General features: G+C 40.1%; 1 protein-coding gene across 2 annotated transcripts in view; it reads right to left on the bottom strand.

The window, feature by feature from the left end:
- Positions 1-26766, bottom strand: part of LOC124310502 (phospholipid phosphatase 1-like) — a 34209-nt gene that overhangs the window by 1113 nt on the left and 6330 nt on the right. The window contains exons 3-6 of one of the 2 annotated variants that reach the window (XM_046774512.1): positions 17041-17224; positions 721-875; positions 291-517; positions 8-128 (exon numbers count right to left, since the gene is read on the bottom strand). In XM_046774512.1, coding sequence (XP_046630468.1) covers positions 8-128; positions 291-517; positions 721-875; positions 17041-17224 — 687 coding nt within the window. Of the gene's footprint in view, positions 1-7; positions 129-290; positions 518-720; positions 876-1938; positions 2296-17040; positions 17225-26766 lie in introns of those variants that run through there. The other variant, XM_046774514.1, reaches the window with a different exon arrangement.

Raw genomic sequence — 26766 nt, 5'->3', positions numbered from 1 at the left:
AACTCACAATTATGTAAACCGAGGTATACGTAGACAGAATTGAGTGTCCGGACGGAAAAGATTTGCTTGCATCGGATACAACCCAGGTACTGGTTTCTGTATTAGTGCATGTGTAATATTGAACATACCTGTAGAAAAAACCACTCAATTAATTTTTTCATATGAAATCTTGATTATTTATTATAAGGTATTGAAGAACTAAAATGTGAGACAATTGTCAAGCAGCCATTAAATTGTATCCAAAGCACATTCGACCATCGGTGTATTTATAAAAGCTTTGAAGGACTTACGTTTCTGTGCAATTGTACATTTCGCGTGGTTTACACGTATCAAAGAAGTGGGGCCTTGGTGCACCGACAAGAGTTTTGACTAACTGAAGTACGCATGTTATGGTGACACATGCTGTTGCGTAATGTCCATACCACGTCCATATCTGTTTTCCTCTGGTTCCAACGCATCCTGGCCTCAAGCTCTTATAGCTGTCTGGTTTATAGCAGGACCATTCAGCTAACCACATCTAATAAAAGAAAATATTTCAAATAACAGGACCCAAAGTTTATTGTGCGCATATGATTATTGTCAATTTATAATTTCACATGGCTTTCTACATGTCACATTATCTATAATTGATGTGAAATGATAAACCTGTGAAAGCCTTGATGAGGCTTTCGTGCAACTGCTAATTAAGCAAGTCTCGATAAGGGGATCAGCAAAACTTACCACTATCAATGGCAAAATAACACTGCATCCCAGAAGAACGGAGTAAGAGATAGTATCCCCAGTGAATTTAAAAGAGAGCCCTGGATCATTACAGTAAAAACCAATCTGCTGTTGGGGGAAAATTCCAAATTCAACGACACCGATGAAGACGAACACTGTAACAATATGAAAATATTGACAAAATTAGTGAAGAAATGCGTAAGGTAAAAGAAAAATCCAATGTAATCCGATACTTTTGTGGTGCTTGCTTCGAGAGCAGCAAATTATAGAGTGGTCTTAGATATTTCAACATATTAGGGATGGTCTGATAAATTTTATAAAGTAATTTCGAGAAAAACTTTTCAAAGTAGATAATCATTTCATTTCACAACTATGATTCTGCAATTCATATATTCTTATGCAGTTGAATAATCGCGCGTGTTTCATCTTTCCACGTGTCGTCATAGTAAAATAGTTGGAAATCTTTTGTTCCGTTATGACGTCATCATGTTGCAGGAATAGATAAGAAATGAAATCATTCATTTCCTGTAAGTTTCGTAATTAAATTTTTCTGTTTCAAGTAGTCTTTCACAGGCATTTCATACCCAACAATCGGAAAAGAATAGAAACGGATTGAGAATTTCTATACGATCTATTCCGATTTCTTTATCCAAACGGATGTTTCGTATTCTTTGAAAAGAATTAATTCGGATAGAAAGAATTGAATCGGATTGATAATTGCCATCCCTTATTCTACATAAATAATTGAAACGAACAAGCTATTATAGGTGGCATTGTCGCGAATATTAATAGGAAAGAACGGATAAAATCAAATAGAAACGGATAAACAGATTAAAACGAACAGTGTCTCATTGGAATAACTCATGTTTAATTCGGAAACTTAAAGAAATGGGATTCATAATTCTGCTAATCGTTCCGTCTCGATTCTTTTCCTATTGTTGGGTAACGTTCAGTTAACATTTTATCAATAATTGATGGTTCATCAATTTGGGTTTGTACTTAATTGTAGTTTATTTTTTCTTCCTACGTTCCCGCTTATAATAAATTTATTGGGTGCAGTACCGCGAGTATATTACGGAATACACCCTAACCTCGGTTAGTCACTTGAAACTAATTAATGAACGTAACAATTTTTTGTGAACTAAATCACAATTTTCAGCATATAGTTCAGCAATAGTTTATTGTCATACATTGTAATCAGCAATAATCTGCACTCACCCGCGCCGTATCGATGCCGTCTCCGTATATTGTAGAATAGAAATTTTTGCCGGGCGATACTATTTCTGACTTCCGTTGTGTGTCCGTCAAGGTCGTCAGTCTTTTTCATGCTATCTATATTAGGTGTGAATGGGTACACGGATAATGTAATTATAGGCGCGGTAGCGTCAATGCCGCTCAATTCTGTTGCAGATATTTATTCAATTCGAGACGGGCGTGCCTGTTGCACGATCTATTATTACAACGATGGTGAAAATTGTCTCAAATATGTGTAATTTCGAAGATAAGAACGAAATCTGCGAACACTTTGCACGACGAACAGTGATCATAAGAGGTCGCTAGTAAGACCAGCTGGTGACAACACTGACAACTGTTGTGAAAGTCCTAGAATCGGTCCTTCCCACTCCACTCGCGCATGGTCAGGAGGCATTGCGCATGCGCAATGGATCGACGGACCGATCATTCAACCTGGCATTTGCGGCGCGGGTCAACATCTGCGACTTTCAAACCTGGCGCATATAAACGTACTTAAATTATAAACAAAGATAACATTGAATTGAACATCACTGAATGCTGCTCCGCTGGATGTATTCCGTTTTATTTGGACTGACTTTTTGCTCACAGAGACTGCACTCACCGCCTCTGTTTAACACTTTCGATTTACATGCTATTATATCTTCATTCAACGGCAGCAGCTCTCCCGCGTTTTTTTTTTTTTGCGCACACTCGGTCAGCTGGGTGCTCGATAATTAAACTCACGGGTGTATGCGCACTCAACCTGTCCTCTTCAAAGCGATTATTTTCAATTAGCGACCGAATTGCATTCGCCGAATTGAGTATAACAGCAGCGTATTTTATTTACTCTATATTATAATGCAAAAATGCCAGATCAAAACCGCCAAATATTTTACTATTAACACCGTGTCCGTACACAATAGTATAAGGATAACAATTAACAAGGCGAGTCAATGTCATGCCATTGCTGCTGGATGTCAGGCTATTTCACGTCTTTTTTAGTATAGACAAAGCCGGTGAAAAACAACAAATGTCCCTGCAGCTGACAAAGATACAGCACACTCTTATGTCACAGAGCACATAGTGCGGAGAAAAAAGCTCGAAACTAATTCCAAGGCATATAATGGGGAGTATCGAAACGTAACCCTTCGCAAGGTTCAACAGAAACTGTCAAACTTCATGTCGAGATATGACAAAGAATTTTTTGATATGCTTTGTATTGAGACTTCAATGACGGAAGAAGAATCATGGTAATGATTTTTATCTTTGGACAAGTTTGAGAATTTTGAAATTTTTTTGTGTCATCATTTACAAATTACTAACAAAGATTGTATGGCGAAAGCTGCAAGGTTCTCTTATGAACTCCGTTGGCCAGTAATTATATAAAGCAAGGAAACAAAAAATTCTTTCGAAAAGAAATTGTTACCTGCTCTTAAGACTGCAACGATTATGTAAAAATAGACTCGATGATCGAATTACATGGTTTCATTCCTAGTGGTTTGGTGGTTTGGCATTAAATCGCCAAGTTCTAAAAATTTTTTTACGCGTTACCGCAGAGACTGGTTTCATGACCATACACTGGAGTCGTTTTTATCTCAGGCAATAAAGATATCAGATGTCGTTTTTGTGGTTTCGGTAGCAGCCGGAGTTATTAGATAAGCATTCAAGGTATACGCGTGGCACGGTGTTGATATTCTACGGCAGCAAAACACCCGGGTTTTTCTAATTTTTATTTCCTACTTTTTTTTTTGTCATGTTTTGACTGCTTTTTTCCTCCGCCGCAACGCATTCTTGATCATACGATGTTATACGGTAACATGTGTTACACAAATTAATTAACACCTTCATCGTCATAGATGTAAAGTGATTTACATAAGTGTGAAATTAGTGTGACGTATATGTAAAGAATCTGGAACCATTCAGTTTCTTGCTTTTTCCACGTACATTTTTCTGACGTAAGTGTGCTCCATTGTGTACGGAATTTTAACTTTACCCATTACCTGGAGTTTTATATAAACTCTGATATTTCATTCTAACAGCCGAGACCGTCGAATTCCCAACGAACGTGGAAAAGAAAATCTATTCAAAGCTTTCGCAAGTTGTACTACAGGTATACATATATGTATAAAAAGTGTACATGTATGTACCATACAGCTGATTCGACATATGGAGGTATTTCGGTACAGTCGTTCTTTTTCTGCGGATTGTGTGACACGTTTGACTGACAAACAAAAAAAAAAAATTCAAATTACACCTTGAAATAACAGCTGCCATACTCGAATTGCGGTGAAAATATTACTAGTAAGAAGACCTGTCGAGAGACTAAAAAGGTTTAATCGGGAGCAACACAATTAGATTTAGCGGATGTCAGTCATTAATAAACTTGCGGTTAGTGCATGACTTATTAACTCTCGTTATTACTCTCGGTCGTTTCACACATGCATCACGTATACGCATATAAGTATGTCATAGTCAGCTGATTGCGAGCCCGCGAAGATCGTTCCTCTCTTCATGCACGGTATATGCAATACACGTTGCATCGATACATCGCCGGTAGCTCGACCCGAAGAGGTAAAATACTTTGCGAATTCCCGCAGTTATGCGAAGGAGATCGGAAAATATCCTCATGACGTCAGAGCCTGGTTGCTGCGCCATTTTATCACCACATAACCTAAGTTTTGAATTTTAATGGAGGTAAATCGTAATTCTCGGGGTTTCAAATTACTCATGTCACATAAATTGTTTAAACATAATCAGTAATATACATGTGCTACCATCCACACGTGAAAAACACGGTCGACGGTCAGCAGTCAGTCTGTACGGTTGCATTAGTTTGATTTTTTTCCACCAGATGACGCATTGCAAAGTGACAATCCCGCGATAAAGAAAACGTAGGCCTGGCGTTTGAAACAAAAATAATTAAGCCCACCGGGAGTAATTATTAGGTAATTAGTGGTATACAAATTTGGCTGTATAAACACCGTCATCGTGGACTGTTACATTATACCTACGAGTTCATCCTCAAGCCGTACTCTCCCGGTTTTGGATGAGTTTCGGCTGCACGGAGGCGAGTAAACACATTGTCGCCATGTGGCTCGAGCCAGTCTGAATCATGCCAACAACCGACGCCTTAATTACAGCCTTAAACCTTAAACTTCAAGGTGTAATATGACGAAGTTCATTCACACGGTTCAGGGACAGTTATAAGGTTTTGGCACATGTGCGGCAGAGTTTGTTTATTTACACAGTCGACGCTTCACTAAATTTTGATATGATCAACAGCTTGATGTGCGTATAAGTAGATTAAAAAACCACCCTCAATCAGCGATATGAAATGTTGTTGCAATTATACCCATTCCGACGAACGTTGAATGTCTTATAAAGGATTCCAAGGAGTGTTAATACAAGTGACGGTACAATTATACGTAAAAATATTATACAAGTGGCTGCGAATTAACCATTGTCTCGCCCGGAACGATCATTCACCATGATTTACCATTTCCGCAATTTGTCTCTAACAAAGTATGACTGATTTCTGGGAAGCCTGACTCCTCGAAGTTTGTCATCCCTTCGCAGGATATACAAGAACTCTTACATGATTCCTTCGTTTCACTTCTATAAAAAAAAAGTGTAACACGCGGAACGTTCAAATAGATTTGAATGTTAGCAACAATTCCTATTCCGAGAGTGTCTATAGGTATATACACAAAAAGAATAAAAGTGTATTATCCCTAAAAATTGCGACAGAATTACACCGCGCACGTTTTCATTATGTTATCGACAAAAGTGGTTGGCAAAAATGATAGTGCATAGAGAAAAAGAGAGACAATTCTTACTCTTACCACAAGCAGAGGCAGACTGCGAGCGTTTGTCGCGCGGAGCATTATCAAGTTAGCTGCTTTTGACAGGGTCAATTGAATTCAGAGTTGCAGGGCCTCGTTGATGGCTGCTGCTTCAGTGGTATAGGATTACATGGGGTTAAAAGGGTGCAGGTAGTACTTGAAGTGACGCGCACGCTAACGGTTGAATAAAATTCTTAAGAATCTTGTTATAACCGCCGCTATTGCTCTCCCTCGACCTTATTCTCTCAATATCCACGTGCACTCGGATTACCAACAATAGGTACATGCGCACATTTCATAAGCAAAGAATGCTCATTGAAATGGGGTGAAAAATTCAATGAAATCCATTTACGGCGTTTATTTTTCATCTCGAACAATTACCTACTCGTAGGTCTGGTGGCAGGGTTGAGAAAATCAAAGACACCGCGGTGTTTTGCTTGTATATATTTATATATATTTTAATACCAATTTCCAATTAATCGACGTACCATCTCTTTTTCGCTTGATCCTATAATTAATTATAGGAAAGATTAACATAATATACGTCACTGAGAATTGTGTAAAGACCACGTGCTTCTCAATTAATCAGTCTATTGCACTGATGTTTGTCAGACCAACGTGCCTTTTTTTACGACAAAAACAAACGAAAGAAACTGAATTTGGTTGGTGAAACGATTACTGCAAGAAAAATGAACCACCCAAAAAGGAATTGGGTAAAAGAATATTTCTTGGGGGCGAAACGCGGCGCAAAAAAAAAACATCTATAATTAGAACCGCGAAATGAGCCGGCGTAGTAATTTAAAAGATCCAGCAAAAAACCTCTTTCTCTCTTCTTCTCTTGCTCGGCAGGGGGTGGAGATTGTTAAACTTTTAATCTTCGTTTCTCCAGCAGCGGCATAATATAGCTAAGGCGAGGATGAATTCTTCGGTGTTCAGTTCAAGGTCGGGCATGGGGTCAACCCGGTTATAACCGAGCGAGCAGATGTACGTATCTCCTCTCTAACTCAGCTGCATAAATCCATGTACCACAGCCAAGTGACCATCGCACAAGGGAAACGAAACTTGACGTTTGCGTATACGCGACGCTGTGTGTTTACAAACCAATGGTAAGTGAGTGAGCGAGGAAGGAAGAAAAGAAGGAAGGGTGACGAGGGTATTCAGCGGTTTCTTTAGGGTGGTAAAACAACCTGATATCCTCCCTACTCTCTAAATCTCTAAAAATACCCTGGAGCATATGGCATGTGAATTAGTGACATGTGCCATTCGTCGTGTGCCGTTTTCGCGGTCTTTGCGTTGTTTACAAGGTCCCTAAATCTGTTCACGGAGAAATTTACAAGTCGAGACTGACTTTACATCGGCATGGTTTGTTGCGATAGTTTCGATGTATTGAAAATGGTTATTTCAACTGTGAGAATCAGAGGAACCATGTAATAAAATAAAATTAACTACAGACGCATGATTATACATTAAGAATAGGATGCCTCGTGCAGTTCATACCTGTCACACCTTGTACCCCCTACACGTATGTCATATGATTATGGATAAATGGAAGGTTGTAACAGAGAGAGTGAACAACGACATTCTGGGTCAAACCGGAGCATCGAATGGCTACCGACATTAATGGTGCGACAATGCCTACACTGCCCGGATTCAGTTCATCAGTGAGCCCAATGCAACTGCACACAGATAAAAAAATATACAATTAATATAGCAGTATTGACAATTATCTACATTGACGCGGCGCGGCAGCTTCACTTCATTTCATGCTTGAGCTAACTTTTTATCATTTTATTGTTTTTTATGTCAAGGTGAACAACAAGGTTCCCGATATGTATTCTCTGATATATCATCCGGTCATCAAACTGCAAGACTAGGATCGACAATTACAAAGTGATTATTCTCCAAGATGGGCGCTAGTTATCAACAACTCACCGCTAGTCGAAAACTTTGTTACAGAGTTCAAAGACCCTGGACGTACGAGGCGAAGAGAACCGCACTCCACACCCTTAGGGGTATAACTTACACGTAAATAAAACGTAATCACCCTCCACGTGCTTCAGATTCTCGAAGAGCCAGCTGGAGCTCTTTCAGACAGACATACAGAAGCTGGTCTGGCCAATGTTAACACACTTGAAGAGATCTCAAGCAAGAGAGTATATAGCGACCGGTTTATACAATATTGCACATGTGCGATGGTTCCTATAAAGTGTAACTCAATGATCGATGCAAATCTGAGTTCACTGTACCTATAATATCCATGGTGCATTTATCCAATTTTAGTTTCCTACTCGAGGAAATCTCTCGAGGATTTCTCGTAACCCATCGTATACGCAGTATAACATATATAAGTACCGGACTCTCATAATCGCGCGTATATCGAATAATTCATTTTTAAATTCCTGCCGAGCCCAACCCGGCCCAAAACCATAGAGGTGGGCAGTCGTTCCATAAACTCAGGTATAATTAGGCGAATGCACCAGATGCTAAGGAGAAATGAGGCTCTGCGGCAGACAATTACACTCTAATGACTGAGGGGCGACTATAAAATCCAGTAAGCCTACTTAACGACCACCTTGTTTTCACCATACATATATGCCTAGATATTTGTAATATATGTGTGCCTATCGCACGGCTAAGTGCGGCAAGCTGATTACGCATACATGCATACAGAATCCACCTGTCGTATGTGTATGTTGTAAATAGAAATGACCCGAAAGCAGAGAATGGTATGCGTAAAATTTGTCACACAACTTTAGGAGCCGTTTCTGGGATAATCGCACCGTAAAAGTCTCCAGGGGTTGGCTATGAGTTCTTTCATTTCCCGTGAAAAGTGTATAATGTACGTACCTACAACGTACGCGTATGATTTACCACAAAATCATATATGAAGTGTGCAGAAGATCGACGTTCCAGTACCGGTTAAAAATCATGCCACTAATTTCTTTCCTTTCCCCACAGCCACCTACTTCAGGATTAAATTCGTTGTCACTTATGTACATCACTGTTGTTGCACGAAGCTTGAAATCGAGAATTTATGGGTATACCTACAGCATCGATGTACGGAAGAATTTCCCATGGATCTACGGGGCAACGACTTCTTCGTTTTAATCCCATACGTTACCGACGACGACGACCAGATTTTAATCGGTTAATTACTGTTTGTAACTTGACATATGCCTCGCTGCATCTAGAAACTTTCATCACAGAAAACAATGCAGGAATGCGTAACTGGTATTATGGGTGTACCATAACACTCTCCGCTTCTTCTTCGAGACGATTCGATCTGTGTGTCTGGCTACGCACATACGAACACGGTATGCATACCATTACAACAGCTGGTTTATACGCAGATGCAAAGCTTACAATCCGTCTATTAAAATTGCTTTCCATTGGGGCAAGATCTGATATAGCTGCTGAGACGTTAATAGAAATTGTAGACTCGTCTCGGAGTCACCTTTTTATTCATCCTTAGATCACGAACTATTTCGATTATCATGGGTGCACCGTACGAAGAATGCATTTACGACGCTATTTCCAAGCCCTGCATCAATCCCGATGCATTCCTGTGCAGGTAAATCGGGACAATTTACTTACACGACGTAGGCCCGCAAAGGCAGATAAACGACGAGGTATATCACAGGATTTTTTCCACGGGAGCAGCGTTGATAAATAATTTATAGAAAATCGATAGAGAGGTAAGAACTACGGGGAGCCTTACACATACGCGGAGACTGGTGACCGGATGAACCGAGGGAAAGAGTTCAAGCTGAGGACGTAGAGGCGAAGTCTCGAACTTTGATTGTAGGGAGAAAATAACACTGATCGTTACCACGTTCAAAGTCTAAAAAAGAACAGGTTCTTGAACAATAAAACTAGTATAATGCGTACAAGCGCAGCCTCCTCAACTCTGGTCACGTACTAGAAGCGACCCCGAAATGAGTAATCCGTGTGATAAATTCTCTTGGTATAGAAGAAGTGCAGGTACCAAGGTACGGATCGGAAAGCCGGATACCCGAAGACTCGGGGTGGTGGCATTATTCGAACATCGAACCAATCAATGACAAGAATCCTTGCCGCGGAATAAAAGGTGAACCATTTACCTCGCTGCAACGCTATTTAACAGTGTGAAAAAGAGAGTTTTTACGTACCAATAATTGAGAATGCTAAGCAAGGTTGTAAAACGACGTCAAAGACAGACGTTCCGCGGTTCAAAGCTCGCTTCGCGATCTTTCTTACATTGTCTTTCGTTATTACGGTAAGGAAAAAATGGATTACACCTTACTCCAAGCTGTTTGTGTGGCATTTTATTTTACCGTGGAATTCTCATTTCGGGAGTATATAGAGAATGTTGTATACTGGGCCTGCTGCAGTGACGACGGATGTTCCGTCAACCTTGTAATGATACGTCTTCTCCCGCACCCAAGAGATAGGATGGATACAAAGGCGGAAATTTATCACCGAGGGTTTGCCAGAAGGAAAAAGAGAAGAGAAAAAAAAAGAAAACATTTAAATCATCGTAACATGAAATTAACTTTAGACGTAATTGATTAGAATTCTCCATGTGCGGAGAGATAATTTTAATAACTTTACGATTGGCCTGCACTATTGTGTACGATGTACGTATATTCAGTAAAAAGATTAAATACACCACATATGATATTTTATTTTACGACGCGCGACGCCAGTAAAGTTTTTCATTACCATGTCATCATTGGTCTTTAAACGTCGATATCAAATTTGATTGTAATAATTCCCGATGTTTTTTTTTTTTTTTTTTTTCTTCGTCGCCTAGACGAAAAATAATATAGGTACGCATACCTGTATAGGTATAAATAAATGTCTGTAACGTTTTTAAGTGTTAACCAAGTTATTTGGTGGGTTAACGTTAAGGTGGAACGAGTTAAGTATCTACATTACATAGACGTATGCATGCTTCTATAGCAGGATACGGTCGCGTTATCCGGTTACAATCTCAGGTGTCTACCTATATTTATTATCGAAATGGAAGAAAATACCCTCAAGAGCATGCCGATGATAAATCTCCATTAACTCGAGGGAAAGCGTATAAAAATTTCAATCTTACGGTGCTTGTATAGCGTGGAAAATCGTGTAAATATCCTACCTCGGCAAAGTAAACGGTTCGAAATCTTGATTCACCGCGTATTAAATGTAGGTATACGTATTACAAGCAAAGTTTGGGGAGGGTAAATGAAAAAGTTGTCCTTGAACTTCTGTCCACAAAAGTTTCTCCGCATATGGCGAGTTGCATGACATGAGGCCATTAAAAATTTTCAGTAGTTAAGCAGGGTACAAATTGCTGGTAAAAAAAAAAAAAATAAACAAATAAACCAGTCAAAGACCAGCTATTTATACCTGACTCGTAACACTGGGATGGATGAATGATGCTCTGATTACGAGTTGACCCAACTTTTCCCGAGTACGCGATTAATTGTGCTCGGTGTACGCATCAACCCAACGTTCGTAGTTCAAGTTTTGTCCTTGAATCATTTCAGACGAAGTCTAGAAGAAAAAAAAAAAAAAATGATAAAAGAATATGACTCGGGGTTACGCGTTGCGGGGTCTATGCGTCTATTTTCATAGACGTGAACATATCCAACGAAGGTATAACACGTTGGAACGATTAATAAACAGAGATTTCTCGTGATTGTCTTAACCCAAACCCACCCATACTAAAATGATTGTTTGTTGTTTCTAGTAGCATGTGTGAACAGCAGTCCCAGACAAAACATTATAATATTTACGTAGGTATATGTTATGAATCATTTCTGGAACGCAGGTTACAATCCGGCCAATGGTAGGTCAACTTTGAACCGAGTCATTTCGAAATGCTCGAGAATTGCCCGTCTGCAATGGAAGACGCCCAGCCCACGCGTCGTCGAGGAGGCAGCTCATTGCCGAGGGTGTCGTCTCGCAACACCCTCAATTTCCGTTCTAGGCTAGGCTATAGTCCAAGGAGCGGCTCGTTTCCGCCGCTGCTCCAAGAACGAATTATTATTGCCCGCTGAACACCACCACGATGTAAATTTTGTTCCCAATCTCGGGTGTTTATTTTCCCTTTTCGGCCCGGTGCGTCTAAACTCACGTCTCGAGGTCCGCAGGTGCAGGGTAAACATCTCGCAACCTATACCTGGAATAGCTTCAGGTCGTATCAGGAAGTCTGCACAATTTTATCTGGGAAGACGAATTCGTCATCTGCAATTTTTTAGAACTCTTCCAGAGTCGATCAGTCCTAATTTCAAGTCTAAACCTGCGGCTTCCAAGCTACGGTGCACTTCACGTGGCTGCGAATAGCAGTTTGACTTGCATCAGTAAAGCCGGTGCGAAATCGAGACGTGGGACGTAGTCGTGTGGGTGGCGAATCGCGAGTCGTTGCAGATATCTCGCCTCGCATATTCCCAGTTCCCAAAGAACGGTGAAGCATTGGATCCGGTCGTTGAACCGTTTCCAATTGATCAACGTAAGAGAGAAAGAGAGAGCTTGTAGTGCATATATATGTATAGTAGGTACCTTCTGCAGATACAAGCTCATAGTCGAATGCAGTTTTTCTTCACGACGCCTTAAAAAAATGTGAATTATAGACACCTGGTACTGATTAATCGAAATCAGGTGGGCGACATAGACATAGAGTTCCTAGTCTGGTCTCCGAGATAATTGAAGCTGCTCTGTCCACGTGGAGGTAGAATCTAACTAACCGAGAACTTGGTACCTCAGGCAGTATAAGGACATGAAAAAGATCTGGTCGTAACTCTCAGGTCAAGCTTCTCTTCCCCCATGCACTCTGTAATGTGGTTGGCAAGGGCGCGGCGACTGGCTGGACTGACGCATCATAATGAGGGTTTCCCTTCTCTCAGCTGGCAACACGAAACCAATTGAAATAAAAAACCGTGGAGAAGCAGGGAGTTGATCGCCAGCACCAGCAGCAGTCCAAGGGAGTTCGGTTCTCTGCCGCCCTCCTAGTGCTTTCATGGTTGTTTGTCGGGTCGAAGGGCTGCTGGATGACTAGACGATTCTTCTTGACGTTTAACGACCAACAATCGATTCCAATATCCGGCCACATAGTCTGCGGGTCGGTCTAGGTAGGCATGGCGGAGATACGGTGCCGGCTACATACCTGCTGCAAGCCTAGGACTATGGATGCTGTGGGAGAAAAGGCGAAGGTCTCAACCTGTGAAACTTGGCCAAGAAATGGACCACACCTGGATTGTACATGTGCCTGCTTGTTTCTCTTCATTCTTAACCGACCCGCAGTTTCAAATCACCGAAAAATGTTCACTTCAACTGTACCTTGAGGTGTCAGGAATTGGGTCTTGCATCAGGCCGCAGTAGACGGTGTTTGAAACTCTAAACGATCCGGTATTATGGGGTGGTGGATAAGAGATACGTAGGTATACGTATTGTGAAACGTGATAATGACGCGAAGAAGGAAAACAATGAACGATAGGGGCTCGGTCCGAGGAGACAAAGAGACACGAGGGTAATACGAAAACCATTGAGTCTCGTTACCGTTCAAAGATGCAGTTCAGATGTATCGGTTACATCTCGGGGTTTTGAGCATCTGCAATTTGCTATACCTACGGTATCTTGCCCGATGTAGCGTCATTCAAAACTCTTTAGTAATATCCGTTGACGTCTTGACATTACCGCTGACTTGTTTTCAGCTTCGAAACAAAATGCGAGTTCGATTCTATACGAATTATGTTACAATGACCGGCGATGCAGCCGACGCGACGTGAGAAAATGTGAGACAATGTCACATAATTCGTACAGAATCGAACTCGCATTTTATTTCGAATCGAAAACAAGTTAGCCAATGAATAGAACTGCACAACAAACGTACCCTGATTGTATGTGCAAATGTTTTATCTGTAATTGAACTCTGTGTTTAAGCACGAATTTTAGCGTATGAAAATGATACGCGCGTCTCTTTCAAATCTTCCGATAATGAACATTTAAGATCTACTATCGTCGGACGCCTGAATTGTTTATTCATCGCGTGTGCGGGCAGCGTTTTAGATGTTTGCGCTAATGGAATTCCACCTGCGATAAAAGTCGCCGCCACATGCTCGTCGCGTGTGACGCAATTTTATATACAGTATATTATAAGACGAAAATTCTTTTCGCACTGATACCGCCGGCATTAATAATACATTAATATATTATACCTGTGTGTACTTTAAAAGAGTCTGGCAAAAATAATGGAGATAACAGCGTACATTCAATTCGTATAATAACAAGTTCGAATGGTTCTTGAAATGGAGCACGTCTTCCAGAAAAGTCGTTATTTGTGTATATATACACACCTGACAGACGCCACCACGAAATAGATAACAATATAAGTGTTCGATTTATCATGAATCATATCGATAATTGGCAATACAGACACATGTAGATCACGTATGTATCTGAAAAATTTTATACAAGTGTCATCGTTATGTTGCCATAAATGGTATTAGGCATTGATGCCTCGCTATCTCTCTCTCTCTCTGTACATTTGCGCAACTTTTTCATTGATTTTTTACTGGCGTCTAACTAAATCCGCGTTTACTGATTGCCATACCTATAAAAGTATAAACTTATCAATCATATAAGAATTTCGTTTGTCAACCCGTGGTTTTTTTTTTTTTTTTTTTTTATCCTAATATCGTAATTTTCTTTATTGACTCACCGAAGTCAGAACGATTACATAATTTCAAAGTCTGCCATATAATATTGATTATTTATCGTTATGCATCCTCAAGTACGTAATATTCAAATTTCCATCAATTTTATGTGTACGCCTCGACATGCCAAGGGGATAAAATTCTGTTGAGTGTACTGTAAGACCTCACAAATAGTAAAACAGATCATCTAGATCCTCAAAACCATGTGAGTTGGAAGGCTACAAAAGCGACGAGGTGAAATATTATATATCCAAGAGACACTGCGGAGTAAAAATTTGGGATCGTCAGTCGCGGGTCTCGAATGGAAATGTTCATAATGGGCGGACCAGTTTAAAACGAAGGCCTGCATCTCGTCGGACTGCAGTGACCGTCTGGTTCATACACCTTGATGAATCCTGCACTGCGCATTGCCGACATTTGGGTTATTATTCAAGGGTATAATAGGCTTTAGAAGAGATTGCTCTTAAAACGTAATTTGCATCGAACGAAATAGATAATTCATTGATTGATAGACGTACATTCGGATTTGTCTGCAGAATGTAGAATACATTTTTTTTGTTTTTTTCTTCAAGTATTTACTGTTGATGTAAAATTAAACAGCTTGTATGTTTGAAGTCTTAAAGTTAAATGGTCGCGTTATATCACAGTATTATCGACAGAGCCATGTTTAATCGGATGTGTGTGTGTGTGTGTGTGTGTGTGTGTGTGTGTATATGTATACCATACACATACATATTCATACCGCACGTAATGTACGTTACATATATAACATATTATTGCAAATGGATTCGACGAAAATTTAACGCGTATATTTATCGCTAGATATTTCGTTCTTTCACTCTTCGACGGCGTGTCAGAGTGTATGACGTTAAATGATAATTATTTGGACGTACTAACTTGACCGTGCGAAGGAAGTGAGAAAAAAAAAAAACGCAAAATATTTGGCAATTCTGCCATCTGGTCCCGGGGAACTGTATCATATGTGGCATTGGGCCGAGATTGCTATTATACGACTTATGTGTAAAAGAAAAAAAGAGAGGAAAAAAAAACTATTACGCGTGATTACTTCACACAGAGTTTACCGATAAGAATATATTTCAGCAAGATTTGTTTTTTTGTTGTATCCCCCTCCCCCCATTAATTATTACTATTATCCACAACACAAGCCAATTGATGATCAAACTGTGTATGTGAAGCACGCAATCTTCTAATTTATGAGACGTTAAGGCCGCCTTAATATTCAATTACTCTGCTGATATGAAAAATGTTTTTATATAAGTCTAATCTGAGAGCGCCAAGTTGTTTCGTTTTTGTTTCTAAGACCTTCGCCAAAGACTTGTATACGGCTTGGCGTTAGATCATTTTGCAAATATTCAAAGCTTTGACATATATGCGTTATAGAAATTTTTTTTTCACTTGGTATGCGTTTATTTTTGTACGTATCTCGTCGATCTAAAACATCGAGGTATAATACCCTCCTATACACGTATACCTATAGTTAGTTGTACTAATTTCTTTCCTCAAGTGTTTTTGTCACCAGAATCGTACCATCGCAAGAAAGTCCTAAAAGCAAGTGACCTGACCTGATTATGTGCACCGAGAGTTTCCGTTTAAAAAATTGTGCAATGTTCGTTAAAACTGCATCTCGTGCCGCATCGTTTTCTAGGCAAGTATCCTATTTTACAACTCTTCTAACGCGTGTCACTTGCCGGTATAACTGCGGATCAGGTTGCTGCTCCCCTAACATTCTTCGGATCCCCACTTTCCCCCTTCGCACTAATAGCGAGCAACGTATTACCGTCCGCATCGAAACTATCACAAACGTGCAAGCAGCGTGTATGTATGCCTACATAGGATGCATCGGGCAAACTTGGCTCCGCTTAAAACTAACGCCTTCCTTCTCCTCTTGCTCTGCCGCACGTCGCGTTGCCAAGCGCGCGGGTTACGTAATCAGGAAATAACCGGCGAGCCGGCTAATTGATGACAAGAGGGTGCAGAAGGGTTCAAAACACGGTTGTTGCAGTACGACCCATACCATGCCCTAGAACAGTCGATGATGATGAACGCCGTGTGTAAACAGAGACCCTGAAAGTCAGTGTTTGAACAAACACCTGGAACGGTAGTGTCTTGCACGTGTATCGATGACTGGTACTCGATGCAGCCGAAGCTATAAATCATCATTGCATGACCCTCCCGATTAGGCAAGTTCGCTGATACTACACCAGATTGGAATTACTCTGACTTTGCGTCAATATAATAGAGACACTCTGAGAGTGTATTAACAAACACCCGAAACAGCAGCGTCTATGTGCTTCGACTTGCACCCGATGCATTCGAGGCTGTGAGTCTGCACCATTGGATGGTCCTCCCGATTCGTTAAATTCGCTGATGTACCGGGGATTGGAATGTATACCACGACATGACATCGTCGTCGAGGTGCGGGACCATGAATACAGAGGATGGAATGCTGTGCAGAGATTTTCCCACCAAAGTACACTACGCGTTCGTTTACTTGGTTGGTGAGTATCTGCCTAACAGAGAGTGAATTGTGGAGAGAAGCTCACCTGTTACGACGATTAGGATGTCGATTAGTAGTCGCCAGTTCCAAAGACTTCGACAAGCATTCATGATCTTCTCGCGGGCACCCTTGGACCCCGAACTTGTCCCCGTTGGATCCACGGTGTTGCCGACGACACCTGTGTCGTCCAACCTCTCGATGCTTTGGATCGTCAATAGTTCCGTAGATTTCTGTCAATTAGAATAAGTAGAAGGGTAAGTATCAGAGTTGAAGTGTAAAAGTACATAGCAGCTAGCTCGTGGCGTGAATGGTCTCACATAACATGTATTTTTTCTTACATATAAACTTTGTTTCACAACGTTAAAATAATTTTCCTGTTCAGTAATCTGACGTGAACACGGTTTTGGTATATTACCCGCGCTTGTAACACATTTTCGGGAATTGACGTTATGCTTAAAGTTGAATGTAGTGTGAATCGTCGTCTGAGGAATGCTCTTGAATTTCACCAGTTAAGATTCATATAAATCGTGTTATACAAGTGCCCATAAGAGATCTTTGCGTTGGTGGAAACGAGCGCTAGCTGTGAGATTGGCAAGTTCTTGGTGCGTAAGTATGTCTAAAAACTTGCGTGCCACCGCACGCGCACACACACACAAAAATACTTTTAATTAGGTACTGTAACAGACCGCAAGAATCATGAATGATATCCGCCCACCAGGAGATTTTGAAAAGCTTAGCGCACATAAATCGCCAGTAGGCTTGTTAATGGTGAAACGATTAAATTTTGCATGGTCTGCGAATCGGATTCTCGAAGAATGAAAGAATAATTGATCAGTAGTAATACAAGTGGGGTTCAGAACACAGATCCCTACTGCCGACACTTACCGACATGTTGCTCAGACTCATTGTCAGGGGTTAATGACGGTGACGTCATCGCGGAGAAGGGTTTGAGTCTCGATAGAATGTCGGTAATTGTCGTCAGTAGAAATCTGTGTCCAAAACCCCCCTTGTACTACTACTTTCGACAAATCTATTGACTCAAAATCAGGAGGGCAAATCGAAGTACACGATACTCGACGCGACATCGGAAATAAACGTCTATGTATATGTATATTCAATTGTTGGCCCCAACTTGTTTGGCTGAGTGATAATGCTCGCTGACCGGTAAACGTAGGACCAAAATCAAACAATGGTCTTACAAAGTGCATCGTGCATGTTAGGAGGAGACGCGCGGAATGTACATGGGAGGGTTGTAAGTTGTGATGATAGCTGGGCGAGAAAGGAAGGACGGGTGCACCTCGAAGCGATATGATATGTTTGCCTTCTACTCTCGAACCGACGACAATCCCATATTACATTTGTTTGAAGAGGGTGCGCGTTGGTTGAGTAGATAGAACGTCGGCGGACGCGCCGCAGAGTCATCGGGTAACAACTAATCGTGAATGGCAAGGAGCACAAAAGCGATCGGACAACATATAATACGGCAAAAAGTGATGAGACTAAACGCGGGAGAAGATCCAATATATGCATGGAGCTTCCAAAGTGCATTCGGCTAAAGCTCATAGTAGGTACCCACAGCTTCACGGATGACATATCGTGATGTTTTAGAGAGAAAGGCGAAAGTAAACAAACGTACCCCGTCAAATTATACGAGAGTGAGGCTGTGTACAGGGGACAGACTCGGGTCGGGTCTGGTGTACTGGGATGAACATTATCAAGATGACTTCGTCGTCGTCGTCGTTATGCTAACGACAGCTCGTGAAGGGTGTAAAAATACATAATGGGAGGAGAGCCCAGCGGAAAGACCTGAACGCAATGGAACGCCCTCGAGGCCCGAGGCGAGGGGGTGTTAAGGTCAAAGGTCGCGTCAAGATTTGAAAGGGGGTCTCTCCCGTTCCCCGGACGGCAGCGTCGCCCCCCGAAGAGTAGCTAGTCGGACAAACGTCATATCTATATGGGAGTCTTTTCAATGAACGCGCTGAAGCAACTTTTGACTTGCTCCAGCTGAATAGATATTTAAAAATCTTATTCAAAGTCTTTCCAAGAGGTTGCTGCTCACAGGGCGAAACAAAACCGTCTGCCTTCCAAGGATACCTATCTTCTATAGCGCTTCGCGCAGGCTCAAAAACGGATGTATCATAATATCGCGTTTCAGTCCACAAAGAAACAAACACGGTACCCTTTTACGTTTTTTACGTTTGCCGGGAGGTGGATATATTTGTCAAATTACGAGGGTAACATATGACCATATTATACTTCGAATTAAACTCGGTCAACCTGTTTAGGATCCCGATTGTTTTATGGTTTTTTTCTCATCAACAGACAACCATCCATCAGTTTGCCGTAGGCATTTGCCTCAAAATTCACAGGTGTCACAATCTGCTTACCCTGCGTAGAAAGAAAACTCATGCATAATATATTTCACCGCTGAGAATGTCAGTTCATGCGCCAGGTGGTATTTGATAATGTTCTCTGCTTTTTCCGTGATTGTTATCGCGTCGAAATAAAAGAGGAAAAAAAAAAAAAAATAATAGGAGAGAACCACTAATTGTATAAATCCCAACACTCGTGTTTCTTCAAAAAATAAAACAAAAAAACACCGTCTGAACTTTAAACTTAGCTCGAAAGCATGTGATACTAAAAGACCAGGTGTTACTACTTAACACTTAATGCAAGATGAATATATACATATATGTACACGTATATACACACCGAAATATATATATACTACGCATGTATGTACGGATAAATTTCTCTCCGTTTCCCGGAGAGTGGTGCAACGTCGGAATTGATTGTACCAAAAATAGTTTAAAAATACATAGAGAGGAAAAGGTGGCTCGAATCGTTCGCAGTTGACACCGAGAATCTCGTATCAGTTACTGATACGCCTTCTCTTCGACGCGGCCCTTTTAGTGGCAACAAACAGATAGAAGTCTGTAAGTCTCCTAGAGATTTCTACGGTACTTGCACACCTGGTATACCAATAAATGGTAATCCCCGACGAATAAATCGAGCGCAAAGGGACATAAACGTATAATCATTTTGTTGTGGATGTTGAACCGTCCGTGCCTCTCGAACAGATTCGTTCGGATCATACGTTCGAGGCCATGACGCAGCTCCAGGATAAGTCCTCGTTGAATTTCAGTGTCTTCTGTTTAATTAGCCCGAAAAAATTTGCATACTCTCCGACCGAGGTAGACGTGAAATTTCCAATTTTTGAGCATACACTGGCAAAGTGTGGATTACGCAGGGTATATAACACTAGGCTTCTAGAGGAAGTTCATGCATCAGCTTACAGAGAGCAATTATTCCGTCGAGTATTAACGACATACGCGTTGTCACTTCTGTTGAGGCAAACGGTTATGTACTTATATCATATCACTTGCTGGTCAGTTAAAACATGCCTTACAGAGAGGTTATTCAAGCTGTATTCAAATTATATCCATTGACTTGGAAATCATACCGAATAATTGATTTGTTTTTTATTTGCAGTGTAAATTTGAGGGTTGTAATGGAATTTCGCGTCCCACGGTCATATAACTTGATATATGCAGGATTCTACATCCGTGTTCGACGGTTAACTTTTATCACCCGAGTCACCCTCATTCAACATTTGATCGATTCGTGACCACGCACTCGTTCGCAACATTCAGTATTCACCCCAGCAAACTTCTATGGGCAAGATCCATCACGGTGATACAATACGAATAATGATCGGTTGATCGATGAATGAAAATTTCGACGATACCATCGATCAAGACATCGGGGACGTTAACGCCTGTACATTTAGGCGTCACGTTTTTCCAAAAATGATCATTCTACCAGAGTTGACGATGATCTCGATTGGCGCGATTGATCTTGGATTACACAACGAATTATATAAGAAATCTTGACAATGTTCATATCAATCAAGATGTGGGTCACGTTCAAGCGGACTATTCCAAAGTCAAGTGGTCTTTTCTTTTTTTGTTCTTATTTTATTCCCTTTTCAGGAAGATCAAAGATTGTCCAGAAGTTGATGGGGCTCTTCAGCTACGGCATGTAATGCCGGTCGAAAACGACTTTAAAAGCAATACATTATATCGTAGGTATAGGGTACATGCATGTACCGGGATGGTGTTTCAAAACACGTTTTACCATGCATCGGGCACTGTAAATAGTAACGTACAAGCACGTGCAACGGTCTGTTTACCGATCATCGCGTGGAGACCAACAAAGCTTATAAGCTTATATGAACTTACAACCTCTTATACACCATTATAAATACGGTGTGCAATAATTTTTTACTACATATACGTGTATGTGATCAATAAACACGAATATTTATGTTGACTACGATATACCCAGCCGAAATACGTATATGACACCTTCTGGTACGGGAATCCACCTGATATCGGGAGTTTCGACACTCCACGTTGAATATTAATAAATTTTGAACGAATTCGTATTCAAGTATTGTAGATTTATGGTTAGTTGGTTGAATTTTATCCCCTCATGATGTCAGAGACAGAAAATTTTAAGATACTATAATAGAGATTTATTTTGTAGCACGAAACGTCAAGTTCAAGTTTTATTGCATAAATTAGACCTTTGATTGACATACATATTATACTGTACATACATTACAGATATACAGGTGATAGAAGATGTTACGTAGTATAAATATATTGCAGCTGTATAACCGTAATCGAAACACTCTACCAACAATGATGATAATTGTTGTTTAAAGTTGGCGAATTCGTACCGAATGATAATAATAAAATATTTATAAGAAACATATTTAGAGAATCCCTTGCCAGAAGTGTTCACAATGATAATGTTATCTTAACCAATTAATCCACTTGCCTCTTTGAAATCGTAGCAGAACAGCTGGCCGAGGTTTGAGTAAAGTTGTGGATGTGTTTCCTTTTCGTTTGGCAAAAAACAGCAGAAACAAAAAGCAACAAATATTTCGAAATCACAATATCGGCTCAAGATATCACGACGCGAAATGATAATATCGATGTATCGCAACGTTTTCGAGCTCGTTCGTACAAAATATCACTCGACTTTGAATCCGGGCAAATCCAACGCGTCGGTTTATCCCCCGCTTTTAACAACTTGATGCCCCGATCAAGTATAATACAGTTGACGGGTAGAGTGTGTAGGTATAACGTGGCGAGTTAATAAAACGGATATTGGATGAATTAAAATTTTACTCGGCATAGGATAAGGCGGGTACCCAGGTCGTAAAGGCAAACAAAAGGCTCACTGGAGGCGGGTATAATACCTACGATTTACGGGATGGATATTTTTTTGGAACAGAATTTGAACCCCTGCCGCGGGTTCAATGAGGGAGGATGAATTATGGGAGCGATAAAGCGACTTCTCCTTGACGTTTCCAACGATTTGTCCACGAGGGCCACGTTTCGGCACTCGTTTGCAGGGTGGGTGTAATATCGTTTGCCCGAATCGAGTACGCGTCTCTCTTCCGCAACTCATCGACCACCTTAGCCGACCGCTTTACGGCTACTAACTGCGGTGCTATCGGCCGGTCGCTTTTTCCCTCGTAGGCTTAACAACCCCCACCACACCCGCGATGCAATGTACGCATACACCCACGATAGTACGATGTTAAACCACCACCGGACGAACGGGCTCATCCATAAACACGAATTAGGTACTTGGTAAGAGCATCGTGGTGTTTAACCAACCATTGTAACGTCCACTTTTTCGTCTGCAACGCGTCGCAAGCGCCGTTACTCGACAGCTTTTACAATTGGAAACCAATTTCCTCTGGTGAAAATGATTTGTACGATTGATTTTCAACGATTTTTTTAAAAGGAAATTGGAACATTGCGAAAACAATTTTTTTTTTTTTTACAAAATTGTAGACACGCGTAGTTTCGTATAAAGACTTGCAGACTTTCATGAAATTTTTGTATCTTTTTCTTTTCAGTTTAAAATCTAGTAGATGCGACAATATTTTTAACGAAAATTAACAATTCTTTACGAAAAACTATGCACGTTTACAGTTTTGTACAACATAATACGTAATGTTCCAATTTCTGTAAACAATTCGTAGTGTAGTAAAAATTTTCGCCAAGGTTACATGTCCGATTTTGGTTACTGGATAATTAAGTTGGAATCGCAGGAAAATTTAGTAGGAGTAACTATATCGTGCGTTCATCGATACTACATTATCTAGTTTTTAAAACTTGATATCCGTTTGTTTTGTTTACTTATACATTTTTCCACTCAAACAAGCCCTTAATGTCAATTTATTGCTGTCCCAACACCAAATCATTGCAAAAAAATATAGTACCAGTGACTTTAATCACAAAGAATACTAGGAAGTACTAGTTTTTTTGTTTTTTGCTACAGTTACGAAACTCATTCTTATTTTTTACTCACAAAAAAAATTTTTACTTTTGTGCGAGGAATGAAAATATGAAGAACTGCAAAGTTTTCTCAGTGCAACTTTCTTCACGACGCAGTATTTTCGGCTGGGGAACCTTCCATGGCCCATTTTCTGTTGAAGGATTGGATTACGGAATTTCGGTCTAAATTCTCGTGCCATCCCGTAACATCTTACACACGGATATACTATAGAAATATGACGATGGGAATCCTGATTGAATTCGTTGGTCTCAAGTCATATGAACATTGAAAGAAGTATTAATGCTTCTCTAAGTAACTATACCATATGACTTTGCAAGTGATATTCGAGAATGAACTGGTGCGATGGTCTCCAATACTTGACTACGGAGACCGTTTCATCGGCTAAGTGAAAAGTTTTTTTGCCGAATCGAATATACACCGCCATGGCATCAAAGGGCTGTGTAAAACCCTATCAAATTAACATCCGTACGATGCATACTGCATCCCTTTTAAACCACTTTGCAGAGCAATCGTTAAAAGGTGTCGATAAAACGACGTGAAAAATAAAAAAAGTGTAAAAATTCACAAGTTCATCGTACTTTCCACTTATTTTTTTACACGTGTTTTTGTCGCTATAGTCAGACGTATGGCACCTATGACGCGTATATCAAATGTGCCAATGAATACGAATACGTCTGTAACCATTTGTGAGAACAGGCGTGAATATGAGATTGGTTGAAGTTCGAATTGAAACGCAAATCGGTTTCATTCAAACTGAATCATTGTTAGAATTAGGTATTGAGCTGTATTTTGCCGCACGTCGCTTTCTGCGTAGCAAACTCTGGTTGGCCCCCGAGCATATAACAAGACTCAACGTCCTCGTACACCACCCCTATATTTTAATTGCCCGATTTATGATCGTTCACTGGGGGGGACTCGGATAGAGTCGCTCTGCCTCAAAGGCAGAAGGTCGCACGAATCGCATAGACGATTATTTGTATCATGGCTCCAGATGGGTCGAAAGGCTCTGTAATTTATTTTGATTTTCAATCGTTGGAATGATTTGAGAATCGGATTATCGGTCCGAGGTACCGTCAAGTTGGAATTTCATTCCTGCAACCCCAAGTCAATTTTGATATGAAATTGTTTTCAGATTAAACAAACGATGGATAAACTTGAATCCGAGTAAAACAATGTTTGTGTTTCAAAACCTCAATAGAGAGAAAAAAATGAAGCTAGGGAAAACATTCTTGACTTGAGCCGGTGTATCGAGCAAGTTTTTATTTAGAAAACTTATACTTCGTAATAGCGATAATAATGCCAAGGTGGTCCGTTAAAATTTATCGTGAATTCCGAAACTGTAGACAAATTGTAACTGCTCATCCCTTTAGAAAAGATCTATAAATTCTCAGAGCGATTCGATAACATTTTCGGATCTGACGATATTGTTGCAAAAATTTGAGGAAAAACGTAGACGTCTTCTGTAGAAAAATTCAGAATAACATTTTTCTGTAAAACTGCAAAAATGTCTATCGAGTCGTTACTTTTTAGATAAACATGTCCATCAAGGATCTTGTATAAACTTATTCAGATTTATTGCTGAGAAAGCCATCTTAAGATAACATGGGTCGCTATAAAAATATTTTTTATCAGCTGCACGGGATGTTTTTTGTAAATATTGTTTTCGAGTGTGCTCAATCCAAAAATGACTTTCAGTTCCCTCGAGCACGCACAGTATTTTTGCAAAATACAAAATGTTTGTATAAAAAAAGCATAACAATAATGAAAAAACCGCCATTTTATTATAGTAAACTAAACAATATTTCTTATGAAATTACACAATTTCTCTATGAAATATATATAATATTCCGTGTTCGATCTCTTCGCCTGTGAATAACCATTTCTTTTTCTCTTTGATACAGCTCCGAACACGCTTCCGATTTCCATTTTCCATTTCCCTGTTTGTTGTATTTATTCTCGAGTCTCACTCTAATAAATATTAAATGGAAGTAAGAAATCACTTTTGCATAGGATTTTAAGAATCAAGAATACGATACCAGATTTCGCATTACACGAGAGGTTCAATCTAAATGAAACTACAAACACGAGTTCAAGAAAAAAACCTGTACGTAATGGAACATTTTGAGTATTTTTATCGGTTTCACAGTCAGAATCTATAAAAAAAAACAGACTAAAAAAAAAAAACTGCGCAGTTTTTTCGTTACAGACCTGTGTAATCAGATACGTGGAATGGTGAGTGTGAAACAAATATCAGAATGTCAGACTTTGCGCTTCGTCCTTTAAAGAATAGTATTATAATTTGAAATAATATTGATGTGAATCGCTGTATGAAGAAAAAAGTAAAAAAAAAAAAATAAAACAATTTTTGATTGAGTATAATATTTATTTTTACCAAATTTGAAAGATTTCCAGTGTAAGGTTGAAATGCCATCGAATACACTAGTATTATATTGGCATATTTGCCACTATCCAGCGCGGAAACTTAAATTACGATTTTCGAGCCAAATGCTGCAGGTATATTGGCACTTTGACCTTCTGTATAATTGAAACCTTATAGAACCTCCAGCAGCACGTCAGTAATGGAAATCTGTGGCCACATGGCAAGATCGTTTTATTTTTTTGTCGCGATAGTCTGCGCAGAGATAAATTCATAGCAGTCAATGCCAAAACACTTTCGTCTATCAACATTCCATAAATAATTAATTTATAACTCCAAAGTGGGTTGTACATATACCTATCTGAAGATTCGTTAACGCATCGACTATCCTTGCGGTAAAAAGTATGACACTACGATAAAAAAAAAAAAAACGATTCCAATTTTTCAAAAGCTAAATCTACCGTTCGCAAGCAGCCGAAGCAAGTCTCGAAATCTACTCGCTCTAACTTCAAATGAGAATTGGTACATACCACAGAGTTGTACGACTTGAGTTGACTGTATAAACGCACCCGAATAGTCATATTATACGTATATTTACGCATCTCTCTCAACTGAGGAAACGGCAGTTAGGTAAATGTATGCCGATAGATAATATTAGTTGAGCCGTGATCTTGGAAGCCGGAGACTAACCACTATTCCCTGTAACATTCTTCAAATCCTAGTCCGCAAATAGTATGGAGTTTAACTTACAATTAGAGATGCGCAAGTGCTTGACATCGGGGTTATAGGTATACCAACCGTGGCATATCTGTTTCGTTAAAACCAATACATCGAGATTAACAAAAGCAAAAAGATTCGCGACAAAAGTAATCGCTGAATTATTCCAGTGGAATGATGACAAGCAAGTTCCATGATGCCTACGACGATAACGTGAGCTAACGAGGGAAACACGATCAAGATCGCATGGATTATATGGACTGCAAAATGACGGTTATTGTATGTACGTACAAAGGG

This window comes from Neodiprion virginianus, chromosome 1 (genome assembly GCF_021901495.1).
Source record: "Neodiprion virginianus isolate iyNeoVirg1 chromosome 1, iyNeoVirg1.1, whole genome shotgun sequence".
In the NCBI taxonomy this organism is placed as follows: Eukaryota; Metazoa; Arthropoda; class Insecta; order Hymenoptera; family Diprionidae; genus Neodiprion; species Neodiprion virginianus.
This window is presented reverse-complemented; position numbering and strand designations above follow the sequence as displayed.